The sequence below is a fragment of the Varanus komodoensis genome, unplaced genomic scaffold (assembly GCF_004798865.1).
Source record: "Varanus komodoensis strain SLA01 unplaced genomic scaffold, ASM479886v1 scaffold4, whole genome shotgun sequence".
Taxonomy (NCBI): domain Eukaryota; kingdom Metazoa; phylum Chordata; class Lepidosauria; order Squamata; family Varanidae; genus Varanus; species Varanus komodoensis.
This window is the reverse complement of record NW_025335941.1, coordinates 5510389-5525127: the sequence shown is the minus strand read 5'-3', so window position 1 is coordinate 5525127 and position 14739 is coordinate 5510389. Positions and strand designations below refer to the sequence as shown.

The 14739-nt window shown below is 38.0% G+C and overlaps 1 protein-coding gene across 7 annotated transcripts in view; it reads left to right on the top strand.

Moving 5' to 3' along the window:
* The window catches only part of DMD (dystrophin), a 994758-nt gene that overhangs the window by 323134 nt on the left and 656885 nt on the right, over positions 1-14739 (top strand). For all 7 annotated transcript variants that reach the window (XM_044441365.1, XM_044441364.1, XM_044441363.1 and 4 more), the window contains 2 exons: positions 7859-7982; positions 12085-12172. In XM_044441365.1, coding sequence (XP_044297300.1) covers positions 7859-7982; positions 12085-12172 — 212 coding nt within the window. The remainder of the gene's footprint in view (positions 1-7858; positions 7983-12084; positions 12173-14739) is intronic.

Genomic DNA, 14739 nt, shown 5'->3' with positions numbered 1-14739 from the left:
AACCTGTACCACATTTTGGTCTTGTGGATAAATGTGATCCATGGAGACCTAAGTTTCGCTCCTCAAGTGGATGAGAACAGCTAAAATGAAGAAAAACCCTTTCTCCAAGTGTCAGAGAAACTTTCCACAGGAAAAAGGGGCTCATAACTGAAGTCCTACCTCTGGGTGGGCTAGTGAACAACAACAGGCCTCATGACATCAGACAGCTCAGTGGGAGGAAGAGGAGGAAGCAACTGCACAAGATATGGACACTCTGTTCATTAAGTGTTCCCTCTTCCATTGGCTAGATGTTTCTTCTGTCATGTTCTCATGCCTCAGTGTAGCCATTGCTATTATGATTTATGTCCAGGAAAGCTGCTGAGTGAAAAACACCCTGCAAGCTCCAAAGTGATGCTATTGCTGAGAAGTATGCAGAAGTAGCCCTTAGCATGCTTGGATCCAGTCAAAACTTGTGGGGTGGGACTAAACAGGTCAACCAGAGAAAAAAAATCTTTTCCCTCTCTGAGTCATTTGGCCTGCATGCCAGTCTCCTTGTTTGTTCTGTCTGTTAACAGTGTTACCACTTAGTCGTATCTGCTGTTACTTTAACCATTTTCTGTTTCAGTAGGGGTGGTTCTGCTTTATTTATGTGCAGAAATCTATTTCTTTCTCCACTTTGAATTCCTTGATGCTGTTTTGGCCTTTACATAGTTTTGCAGCACTACTTTCTTTTTTGAAAAGACTCTCTCCCCTCCCCCCAGTACCTCTTTTGTCCGCTAAAGTTGCGTTTTTTCAGTTGTGATGGGAAGTTTCAGTTCTCGGTTAATATTTTCAACCTCTCCTGGTTAATTTATGCCATTAATTTTCGTACTGTTTGTGCATGTGTACTTTTCTTCCTCCAGGAGTGGCTGGGGACTGCCTTCCTGGCTTCATTTCCCCATGCTATCTATCTTCTTTCTATCAACAACCTGTTTCATAGCCTTAGTCTTATAGGTAAAGCTGATTCTGTGAAATTTCACTGGAGAACTGATAAGTATAGAATTTCCCAAAAATTAGGACTTCCCAAAAACTGCCCATAGCAGAAGATGCCCATTCATGCTTAAATAGTTGAGAGTTGCTTAAATCTTGACTATTTAATATTTGCAACCAGTACAATCCTCCTGGACAAATGTTTTACAAGTTTAGATGGCAGAGTTCTAAATGTTTAATTTCATTTTATGTAATAAACATGCAAAGATGCTTTGTATGTATACTATTCCATGTCATTCTTACAAAGCTTAGTTGTCGAAGCAGATGGATGTGAAGTTGCTTGTCTATCTTTCTGTAAAAGGAAAAGCACATTAAAGCAGTATAGGTGCTCCATCTAGTGTCTTCACATTTTGTGAATTTTAGATAAATCTTGTCTATAAAAATAAGGAGCTGATTTAACAACAGTTATGATAAAGGATACTGTTAAATATTAAAAGAAAGGTCAAGGATTTACTTAGGATATACTGAATTTTTGCTCTTCAGCTCACACTGAATTGATGAAACAATATTCCTAGTGTTCTCATATGATGCCACTAAACTCAAAGGAAAATGTATAGTAGCTGACAGCCTAACTCTCACTGTTTTGCAATAGAAACAGTCCAATAGACAACTGTATTTATTTATTTATTAAAACATTTCTATGCCGCCCCATTTGCCGAAGCCTCGGGGTGGCTCACAACATAAAGTAAAAATACAAAAAATAACAATATAAAATAAGTAACAATATAAAATAAGTCTCCCTGGCCAGATAAAATAAGCAAATACTATTAACAATTAAAATGACGCTTAAATAAAAAGGTCTGTAGCTGATAGCTGCATTTAATCCATGTAATACATTGCATCTGCTCTACTAGTATATTCATACATTATTGTATGCATGGCTGATAATTTATTTTCTCTTAAGATTTTATAGGCACTTAAAATATGTAAAATCTCCATGTTTGGTATAAAAAGAATTTGAAAGATTTGAAAGCATAGAATGTTGGAGAAACTGGCAGATTAATCTATTTAGGGTTCTCATTGACTGAGTTCCCATGTCACAACACACAACCTTGCGTAATTTCTTGGGAGTGGGGTGCATTAGCCTGGATATGCCTGACAGATGATCTAGTGGTTTCTATACTAATGACGTTTCCACCTCCTTCACTCAGTCCTCCCAGTCTTGGCAAATATCTTATTAGTTACTGCACCTTAAATTAAATCCCGCACTTGGATGGCTGCAGCAACTCCTGCAGTTACTGCTTTTTCCAGGGAAATCTGTGTTGTTTGTAGACCAGGACTGTGAAAACCATGATGCCATATTCAAGGAAATGGTAAAAGTATAAGGAAACATGGAAACAATAGAACATAGCATTATTTTTTAATTATTATGTTTTATAAAAACTAAACATCCCTTGCTGAAGTAACATGACAGACCATTCTGCACAGAAGACTGCTGTGGTGTGTTTCATTATGTGAACCTGTCCAGTAATATGGTATCATATATCTTCATCCCATTTTATACCTGTTTCCTGTAATCCAAACTGAATTTTCCTATGATGTGTATTGTGCAGATAACAGATCAGTAGATAAAATACATCCCAGTCTGAAGCCTTTTCCATTTTGCTCCTCCATCTTCGGTCCTAGCAGTAGCTTCTTATACATGATACAGGTTGTACAGCAGGTCAATCAAGTTCACATCCATTTCTTTCAGAACCCTGTATGGTTTGCTGTGATTTATAAAGTCAAAGGCTTTGTGTAGACTATAAAGCATAGACTAATCTTTCTCAGAATTCCTTCTCAGAATTCTCAATTAGGAAGATGGCAAGAGTCAACTCTAGCCAAACACATACCCTAGACTTCAAAAGGGCCAATTATAAGAAATTCAAATCAATGATAAATAAAATCCCCTGGCAACTTACTCTAAAGGGAAAAGGAATCCAAGAGGGATGGGAAATTTTAAAAAAAGATTATCAAAGCACAAGCAACAACTAATTCCAACCAAAAATGTGAAAGACAACAGAGGAAGCACTCATAACCACAAAAAGAGAAGCAACAACTTGAAAGGAAAAAAAAACCATGTACAGGAAGTAGAAGAGAGGCCAGGCCACAAAATAAGAGTATAAACCGACCACAAAGATTTGCAGGGAGGGAGTCAGGAAGGTTAAAGCAAGTAACGAAGGGAAGCTAGCAAGGCTTGCTAAAAACAACAAGAAAGCCTCCTTCAGTTATGTCCAAAACAAAAGACAAACAAGAAGAGATAACTTAATGTGGCCAGCAAAAAGCTAACAAATGACAAGGAAAAGGCAGATGTGCTTAGCTCCTATTTCAGTTCAATCTTCTCCCAGAAGAGCAAATACGATCTACCTAGAGATGAAAGATGAAGGGGTAGGAGGGCAGCCTAAGAACAACTGATAAGTGGCCAAGGCACACCTTGATGAAGTTAATGCACTCAAATCTCAAGGACATGATGAGCTCCATCCTCCAGTCATAAAAGAAACTGGCAAAAGAACTCTCTGAACTACTATCTATAATCTTTGTGAATTCTTGGGAAACAGATGACTGGAGAAGAGCTGAAGTTGTCCACATCTACAAGAAAGGGGAAAAAAGATAAACTATAGACTAGTCGATCTACCATCTATCCCTGGGAAAATATTGGAGCAAATTATTTTAAAAAATCTGTCTGCAAGCACCCTGAAGAAAATACACTGATGAACTGAAGCCAACATGGATTCCTTCAGAATAAGGAATAAGTCATTCCAAACTAAACTAATCTCAGTTTTTGACTGGGTATCAAAACAACTGTGGACATGATTTAGCTAGACTTTAGCAAAGCATTCAACAAAGTGCCCCATGACATTCTGATAAACAAACTAGCATAATGTGGGACCAACAGAAATACTATTAGGGAGATCCACCTCTGGTTATAAAATCAGTTACAGAGAGTACTCATCAACAGCTCATTCTCAAGCCAGATAAAGTTAACACGTGGGGTGCCACAGTCCTGGGACCAATGCTCTTTCAACATCTTTAATAGTGATCCGGATGAGGAAGTCCAGGGAACAATAGCTACATTTGCAGATGACACAAAACTGAATGAAATAGCTAATACCCTGGAATACAAAAAAAAAAAAAAAAAAAGATCCAGGATGACCTAGATAAGCTATAATACTGAGTGGAAAGCAACAGAATGAAATTGAGCAGGGACAAATGCCAAGTTCTCCATTTGGGAACCAAATGTATTGATACAAAATTGGGAATACTTGGCTCAACAGCACTGACAAAAGAAAAAGACCTTGGAGTTGTTGTGGACAAGTTGAATATGAACCAACATTCAATGCAGCTGCAAAAACGGCGAGCACTATTTTGGAATGCATAAATAGAAGCATCACTTCCAAAACAAGAGATGTACTAGTTCCCTTTTACTCTGAAGTACTGCTGTCTTACTTGGAATGCTGAGTTCAATTCTGGGCATCCTTTTTAAAAGGATGCAGAAAAAAATAAAAAGGGTTCAGAGGAGAGCAATGAAGATGATCCACGGTCTAGAAAATAAGCCCTATGCTGAGAGGCTGAGAGAGCTGGACATGTTCAAGAGATTCAAGAGAAGACTACAACAGGATATGCTAGCACTCTTTGAATATACTAATGTCTGTCACAAGAGGAAGGAAAATGTCTCTTCTCTCTTATCCCTGAATGTGGGACACCACACTCAGCACACCAGATTCAAGATAGACACCAGGAAATAAATCTTAACTATCATAGCAATATGACTGTGGAATCAGTTGCCAGGAGAGGCCATGGGCCATACTGGAGATATTCAGTGTGAAACTGGATAGTCATCTGAGTGGAATTGTGTGACTTGCCATCCCACACCAGCAGGAGGTTGGACCCAATGGCTTCCTTGACTCCTCCTAACCCTACTATTCTATGAAACTATAATCTTCTGAAATTCTTTGATGTGCTCCAGTTGCCAATATAGACTTGGTATATAATCTTCATTTTTGGAATCCAACTTGAACATTAGACATACCTTCCTCCCTATGGGGTAAACTTGTTTATTGCAACACCTTGAGCAACACTTTACTTGCATGGGAAATTAGTGCAATAGTCCTATAGTTGCTGCATCCTTAGAATGTCCTTTCTTGGAGCCTGAGATGTCTATTGAATGTTTCCAGCCTGTGGGTCATCATTTTGTTTTTCCATATTTTCTTGCACATTTTTGTTAGGATCTTCAGCTTGGAATATTCTACTGGTATCCCATTTAATCTGACTGTTTTCTTCCTCTAAAGTGTTTCCCAAATGGTTTTCACTCCACTTTCCATTATTGTAGGTTCTTCACAGGATTCCCCTTTTCAGAATGTGGACATCATTCCATCTTTTCTGTACATTGATTCTATCTTCTCTTTAATGTACCCTGTCCTCCTGTTTTCTTTCAGCATTACTAATATAGATACGAATTTTCCTTTGATTTCTTGTACCTTCTGAGTTGTTTCTCCTCTTTTGTTGTTATCTTCTATTTCTTTGCACTAGTCACTGTAATAGTTCTTTTTGCCACTCCATGATAATCACTGAAGTGTTGCATTCCACATTCTGACCCCTATTTCTGTCAATTTTTCCTTTTGTTTCTTGCCTGTCCTTACCACTTGTGAGTTACTTCTATCATCCATTTAGGGTTTTTACTTCTTTTTACTACAGGAATTATGTTTTTACATCCACAATTCTTCTGGGTCCTGATCAGTTGCATTCAATAATGCAAATTTCTTCTTTATACGAACTTTTAAAAATAAGAATCTACAAAATTTCAGAATTCTTTATATTCAGAGGAATCTGCGATTCAAATACAGGAGGAAGTAAAACTGGCAGCTTTGCCCATACCAGCAACATTAGGTGGTCCAGCTGTTTCATGTTTCTCCAGTCACATGAAGACAGAGAAACCATTCTATGGCCAATAGTGTGCTTTTACCAGGGGAGGGCCTAGGTCTTTTGTTGTTTGAAATGCATGTGGTTTTTCTTGGTAGGAAAGAGGCAGGTATCCTTCACAGTCTGTTGAGGACTGCAATAGAAAGGAGGAAGGTAGAGTGAAAAGTCAAACAAGAGAGTGGGAGAATGAAGGGAAACAAATTGTTGGAAAAAGAAGGCAAATAAATCAACACATTATTTATGTTAAAATTTTGCAAGTACAGTGATACCTTGGCACACGAACGCCTTGGTTCACAAATAAATCGGGTCACGAACAAAAATTTCTGAAAGATTTTGACTTTGGTCACGAACTCCACTTTTGGTGGTGACCAAGATAGCAGCCATCCCCCCCCTCGAGTGGGGAGATGGCCACGATCATAGTTGCTTTCATGCAGGGAAGGCATGTGTGATCAGAGGCGTGCTGCTGCAGAAAAGACAGGTGCAGCACAGCAGAGCTGCAGGGGAGATGGCCGAGATTGCGCCTGTCTTTCCTGCAGCAGCACGCCTCTGATCATGCATGCCTTCCCTGCATGAATGGAACTGTGATCATGGACATCTCCCCACCCCCCCGAGTGGGGAGATGCCCATGATTGTGCTGGGGGCAGGGGGGAGATGGCCGAGATTGCGCCCATCTCTCCATCCCCCAGCATGCTGTTTGCACCTGTCTGTTCCTCCTCCAGTGTGCCCGCAATCACACCCATCTCTCCCCTCCACCCCCCAGCACGCCGGGTTGACAGGCGCCTGCAGGGATGACAGGTGCAATCTCGGTCACGCTGGGGGGGGGGGGCAGGGAGATGGCTGTGCTTGTGCTCAGGGTGGGGTGAGGGAGATGGCCGTGATCTTTGTTGTTGTCACTTTGCTTCACATTTTTCTGATTTAAAAAATGGTTACAGAACGGATTAACCTTATTTACATTGAACCTTATGGGGAAATTTAACTTGGCTCACAATCAATTTGGGTCATGACCAGAGTCCTGGAACAGGTTAAGTTTATGAACCATGGTACCCCTGTACTTTCAGTTGATACAGACTCATTTTGCACAAAGATGGCCACATTCCAAATAAAGTGATTGGTTTAATGCTCATTAATACCAATGAGCTGTTGTGTATAAACCTCCATTTTTTGAATGTGGAATAATCTATAATAGTTCAGTTCTTCCTTTAAAATATCTTAAAAGTATATTTACCAAACTTTTTAAAAGAATACAACAAACTTGTTTTATAGTGCCTTGGTCTCCATTTAAAATCAAACACGGTGTTGCAAATTAGTTCCTATTTTAAAGAACAGAACAGGTTATTTCCCATTTTTCCAATTCTTCAGAGCTGACTGAATTACTTTTCATGTAACTTTTGCTTATTTGATTTTCTGCAAATGCAAATATGTGATTCTTGAACTAAAGACGTGTTTGAAGAGAAGACCATGAACATTTGTGCCATCACTACTAGAATATCATCTTGTCGCACAATCATTCATTCACCACAGTTCGCACCATCTTAATTCTTAGACAAGTTGATGGTAACAGAAATCTACTTGTGTCGTGTACTAGGAAAAATGTGTTAAAATAATAAAATGCTTTAAAAACAGAAATGCAGGTATAAACTAGGGATCAACTGTGTTCATTTTATAAGTTTGTTTTATAAGTTTTATAGCAATCCCTTGAGTTCAAAAGCATCTGCACATTTAAAAGGAGGCCTTCCTGCACTGGCAATTTTATGTGATACCTACTGGAATGCAGACTACTGAAAGTCTAAATAACTCTAAACTGTAGAACCTATTGTTGGTGTGTTAATCTTGCCATGATTTTTCACTTTTAGTTCATACTTCTGATTTAAACATAAAGTGTAAGCCATTACTATAACAGTGACTTTTGCTATTACTCTGTATAAAGGATTTTCCCCCTTTTTGGGCTTAGGTTTGATGTTGATACAACAGAACTTCACAGTTGGATGACCCGCTCAGAAGCTGTACTCCAGAGTCCTGAGTTTGCAATATACAGAAAAGAAGGCAATCTGTCAGACCTCAGAGAAAAAGTTCAGGTAGGAAAAAAATCATATAGTTAACACTTTTGCCTTAGAAATCTGCATCAAGTTTTCTGTTGAATCCTTTTCTTGAAGCATCGGCTATGCTTTCTTAGATGTTAAATTGTGTACAGGCTCTCTAACCTGTGGGTGTGGAAGAGGAGTTCTTAAATAACTGTTGAGAAGTAACTGACTGTCACGTTGTTGTAAATATTTTCCTGCTTTGGCTGAAGCAGACTTTGAGTAAAAGTCCAAAAGCAAGATAACAAACAAGTAAATGTTCAAGGATAAATGTTTGTCAAAGGAAAATCTGAAAGAAATGGTAGGGTATAGTGGAGATGAAATAATAGGGTTGGTTCTACCACTGGTTCAGCAGACTCTGAAGGCTTTTATTGACATAGCCTGCTGAACCCCAGTATGCTAGGCTGTAGCATACCTATCTGGCCAGAGCCCTGCTCATGAGGAAACATTTTATCCTAAGGGCTAGTGTTGTTCAACACCTGGCTCAGAGGCAGAATTCCGTCCTCTTCAGGGATAATCCTACTGCCATCTCTCTTGAGGGCTCAGGCTTCTCCTCATTTTGTGACAGCAGCTTATCTAAGTTTCAGTTTTTGGGAGCAATAGCTATTCCTCTGAGTAGAGGCATGACACAAAACAGCATGGACTTGTTAAAGGAATGACATAAAAACAAATTGTGCACTCTGTGTATCCTATAGAGTGCCTGAAAAGAAAGCAAAGTGAAACAATTTTGAAAAGTTTGACTTTGACAAAATCTTACCACTAACTTGACTTTCCACACAACTTTATTAGCTGTTGCAGTTAAAGGGAAACCACCTGCTCAATTTACCTTTACATGGCAGGTAATGGGGACAAATAACAGGATCACCAGTATCCTCATGCTTTGGGTACCTGGCTTATCATTATTGAAACAAGATATGCATATGTTGGTTTTATCCATCAAGATGGTATTTTTTGTTCCTGTTATTTTCTTTTAAATAATGGCAGCAGAAGTGGGAAGCAGTTGTGTTTTCAATAAGCACCCATTTTAAAGCCACAAACCAAGAAGTCCAAATTATTTAAATCTTTCTATTTTCTATGAAGATCAATACTCTGTCAGAGGAAAATGATACTGGAATAATGTGATGCTCTAATACCATATCTATATAAAGCTAAATCATGTTACCATTTGCTTTATCATCAATAATCTTTTCATTTGTTAGTTAATTTTTAAAAAAGAGGAAAAATTGAAATAATAATGACAATACTAATTATTTGGCTCATTATAAAAAGGCAAAACTCCCAATAGAAGACAATCATGCTAAGGAATATCAAAAGCAGAAGAAGAAAAGAAAGCCCAAATATGAGAAAGACCAAATATGAAGCCACAACCTTGAATTTACAAGAGCTGAGTAGGGCTGCCATAGACAGGAAAATTTGGAGTCATTTCATTCATAATGTTGCCATAAGTTGGAGATGATTTGATGGCACATAACAACAACAAATATGATAATACTAATAATTATTTTTCTGTTTCTGAGATATGAACTTAAGTTGTTTCCAAGCCTAAGTAAACATTTTGATCATGTTTATTAGCTATGTTGTTGCCTGCTTTGTGACATTCAGCAGCTTGCTGTAGGTTTGAATAAGCTTTATACTATATAGGTCCAGCATCCATAGGAGGAGAACTCTAGTAGTGGAACAAGTCAGTAGGGAAAGCAAGGCAGAGAGAATACAATTCTGGTGTCCAGTTTTTCTACCTCATGCACAATTGTAAAGATTTTAAGCACTGTATGCACGGATATATTATTTAGTAGTCTTCCCCTATGAGTTCAGTATTCCAAAATGTTTTTGCCAGTCCTATTAAGGAGAAAGGAGGAACTGGCAGCTACTTTCCTGCTCCCCTTTACATGCTGTCAGGTCTGCTGGCTACCAACATTCACTTCTGACAAAGCTTACTCTGAACCATAGCTACAGATGTTTTCTACAGACTACTCCAGGTCTTTTTCCCTCTTCCACGCCTTCCTGAATTTTCCAGTCCATCTGTGAAGTTTTCCATAGCAAGGAAGGAATGAAGAAGAGACAGAGGCTCAGGGTGGTTTCCCTTTTTGAGCAGAATTAGACCCTTGCCCAACTTCAAGCTCCACTCTCCTCCTGGAAAGCAGACCCATATCTGTTGCCAGAATGTAGACACAGGTCCACTTTATTTCCTTGGTCACAGTAGAAGTTCAGCATTCCACCAGCACCTTCTGGAGACACGGGATGCTGGGATTGAAAAGAGAAAACAGGCTAGTGCTGTGGGCTGGATCAAGTTCGATTAGAGGCCAAATCAACCCACAGGCTGCAAGTCTGTCTCCAGCTTGCAGGAAGGAAAAATAGCAACATGTACTAACATCCATCCATGTTATTCATTGTGTTGACCAGTGAGAGTTGCAATTCTGTTTTACATGGCCTACATTGATCAAGTTGTCTCAGCCATGGCAGAAAGATACTTTAAAATCCATGTTTCTCTCTGAACATACAACTAAAAAAAACCCAAGGGCATTAGTTTGTCTGGAAGACAACAACCACATGAAATAATTGTAATAAAAAAGCCCAACAAGATAGCTAAACCAAATAAAAAAGAAGGTCACCAAGCCATTTGTGGTTTTGTCATAGAAAAATCAGAAGTTTTGACATTAAAGAAGGTCTGCTCATCCCACTGCTTTTAAGCTCACATAATTTCACAGTAATCAATGAGATCAAGGAGTTTAATATTAAAGAACTTTTGCCCATATACCTACAAACCCAGTAACCTGGACTTTTGAACTGCTAGTTGTTGACCTTTCTTGTGTAGAACCTGATTTCTAGCAGAAGAGAAACTTCTAGGTGAAGGGGGCATTGATTTTTCTGACCAGAATTTGTAACATTCTGATTAAATTTCATTATCCTCACTAACTGCTGATTTTACAAAAGCTGATAAAGAAGTATGGAGACCTTGGTATGCAACAGTAATGAAGCTAAACACATCTGTTTCCTTATCTGACATATGTTGAAAAGCATATAGGTTTGCTGCCTTACCATATAGTTTGGCTTCAGTTGGCACCCATATAGTCTGTAGCCTGAGTATAGGTCTGTCCATTATGCTGTCCATTATGTAGCCTATGAATTAAGATGGAATAGATGCAAAATACCAACTATTGTAGCTGTGATCACTATTAGCCATTATAAAAATGTATTAAAATATGAGAGACAAGATTTCAATAGGCATTTGTGTTTATGCTTATCCTTAAATTTACAACATTGTTTTTTTTAGCCTCTTAAATGGCTTTTGAAAAAATTTACTTGGTTTGCTTCATGTCCTGCCAAGTCTGCTTTTAACTTTTATTGGATCCTAGTCACCTAAATGTTTATGCTCTTTGTTTACAAATCTGATGTTTGCAAATGTAATCGAAATTTGTTTAGATAGGGAAAAATCGTATAACCCCCACCATGTCCTAGAACATTTTCTGCCTAAGAAAAGAAAAGTAACTACTAAGCTCACTGCACCATGACATGGAGGCATCCTTATTGGTATGGGGTGGTGGTGGGGATGCAGAGGGAAGGTGCATGGGGAACATTGCAATATGAAGCATGTATTTTACCCAACCCTATAATTACTGGGAAACTACTTAAATCCCCAAAGCATTTGACAGTCTCATTTTGTGCATAATAAAATATGCAAATTACACAAATTATGTAAGTATTAAATCAGGCAGTGTAGAAAAACAATCAGACTTGCTTGATTAAGTGCTGATCCCATTTGGTATTAGTAAAAAATGCAATAGTTTATATAACTGTTTGCCATTACTGCTAGGTTGAATATACTTCACAGCTTTAAAGCTGTACAGGTAAATGAATGATTTAATTGTATATTTGCTGTTGGAGAAGAACAAGAAATAGATTTGTATGAATGGGAAAAAGAAATAGGAAGCTGTGTAGACTGAAGCATGGTGAACTACTGTTTTTCTAGATTTGCTCTAAATGTTATTCTTTAATTACTGTGTAAACCCTATTTTTTTCAAGCATGAAGTCTAGGTATTTGTTTGGCAGGTTATTTTGAAGTCTCTCATGTGAAATACTCAACTTCACTGTCATGTTTCAGGCCATAGAACGAGAAAAACCTGAGAAGAACAGGAAGCTCCAAGATGCTAATAGGTCAGCTGAGGCCCTGGTGGAGCAGATGGTGAATGGTAATTACATAGCAGTTGATTTAGATAATGTTCTTTGGGATTTTATAAATGCATATATTCATATTTATCACATGACAGTATTAGCAAAGTATTTTGTGAAGGAACAGAACATTTTATTGAATCTTGTGAATGTTATCTATTTTCCAATTAGAATATGGGAGGTACTTGACATTTAGCACCAAAGACACAGTGCAAAATTCAGTTTCTCAGTATGGCCAAGGATATTAACAAGCTGTTTTCAGTTTTTAGTTGCTTTTTTTTTCTCTGAAACTTTAGACTTGCATTTTTATTCTTTTTTTAAGTTCTAAAACATTGGAAAACTACAGGTTTAAATAATCTGAGACAATGTTTTGGAGAATGTTAATTGCAAATGAAAACTAATTTTCATCTGCATCAATTTGGTCATGGGACTTGTCTACATTGTTTGTTGAACTAATCTCCTCCTATCCCATAATGTTTGGTTCAAGGTTTTCCTATTTCTCTTAAGTGCTTGTTCTTTTATGCTTCCTCGCTATCTATCCGTATTTTAAAATCTGTCTTTTCTTTCTCTCCATATCAACTTCGTCAGTGTTTTTAAACATAGTTTTTAGATTCCTATCCTCTATCTGTGTTCATTTTGAGTCTCTTTTCATTAATTAAAGTTTGAACATTATCCTTCAATATTAAAGGACTTCTTTGCTCAGACACTTCCATGCTTTCCGTTTCTGTTTGATTGTAGGCAGAAATATTTGTCTTTACAAAGTATCTAGATGTTTTTAGGCACTAAGGCGCAATACTGTGTAAGTTTAGTCAGGGAAAAAGGGGCACAAGTTTAGAACGGGCATGCTGGCAGTCACAGACCTTTTTCTTCCTCTTACACATGCATAGACTTGCACCTCAAATATTACTGGGGTCACCCTATATGTATCTACTCAGAAATAAGCCCCAGTGCATTTGCTGAGACTTAATTCTATATGCGTGTGTATAACATTGCAGCCTAAGAGTGAAATCTTATACATATGCACACATTGAGTTTAGTCTCTTTACTCCCATGTAAGTGTGTATGCATCTGAGGTGACCTTGCTTAAGTGGCCTGTTTCAAGAATAATGAGATGAATCAGATAATGCCATTATACTACTGTAGTATATTTCAGTTTAATAGAACATAAAGCACATAGAATCTGAGTGGCAAATGCTAAGCATATTTAGACAGGAATAAGTCTTAGAACTCCTAGTTTTCCCAAGCCACCTTCACTACAAGTCAACAGACTTTTTCTCAGTCATAAAGAGGCATAGGCCCATCATTCATTGAATTTTGAAATAGGTTCTTTGTTTTTTTGTTTTTACTTTCTGTAACACATGTGGGCAGAAATCAGTGAGCAATAGTTTTGATTAAATCCTATTGATGTCATTGGGATTTGATCAATTTAAGCACAAGATTAAATACATTTTTAAAAGTGACTGAGATCAAATGGATCATATGTGTTCGTTTTCTACCTTCAAGTTCTTACGTTAAGAGACTGCCTTTGGACTGAAGGATATGTCTTTAATCTTGTGTCTCTAGCTCACATATGAGCAGCTAGCAGCACATGGTCTGCATGCTACCCTTGGCCATGCTCTGTGTGCAGAAGCACTTTTCCAGATGCCCATCTGATCACTGAGCCTCTGTGCAGCAGGAAAAGGATCAGTGGTTCTCTGCTGCTATTCACTATCTTGATTAGAATCACTAGAGGCATAGGCTAAAGCGAAGCCACCATCCCCACCAATCCCAATCAAGATCACCATTCTCTCGCTGCTAATAGTGCCAGCTAAAGAGCATTCTTGATTGGGATGACTGGGGAAGAAGAGGTTTTAACCTGGCTGTGCTTGACTGGGTTGAAGGAAGTGTGTCTGTGAATGTCCATGTGCATGCATTCTGGTCTAAGTGATGGATTCATCCATGAGCATCGCATGTACTTGAGCAGTCATCTGGTGGGTTTCACAGGAATGAATGAATGAATTTTTCTGAACCCAGAAAAATTGTACACTCCTGTACTAATCCACTGTTGTCTATTCCAGCTTTTGGGGTCTCAGGCAGTGTTGCTCCATGTGCAACCTGATATCATCCATTTTACTAGGGAAACCAGGAAAACATGTATTGCAAATTTTGTAATATATAAATTTCTTATATTCTCTCTCTCTTTCACACACACACTAAATACATATAATCATTACAGCAAAATTAGCATAAATACAGCAGCTTCTTGAGAGCTGTATCTCTGAAGAAGCAAGTGTAACTAGATAAGATAAGCAGCACTGTTAAAAATACATGTATATTCTACACTGACATCAACCTAACAGGCTGTAGAGGTTTAAATGAATGCTTGGTTGTTATGACAGATTTAGAACAAAGTGCTTGTTATATTGAAATAAATGCTCAATGATCTGATTATGTTGGAAGGCATCAAAATAAATGCAAAATGAATTTGTAATAGTGCAGCACATAATGAGGATGAAATCTGGTACCACACTTGCCATTCCAAATATCTTTGTAAGTCAAGAGCTAAAACATACTTTTCTATGTTGTAACTATAGCTAATGATAAAGAC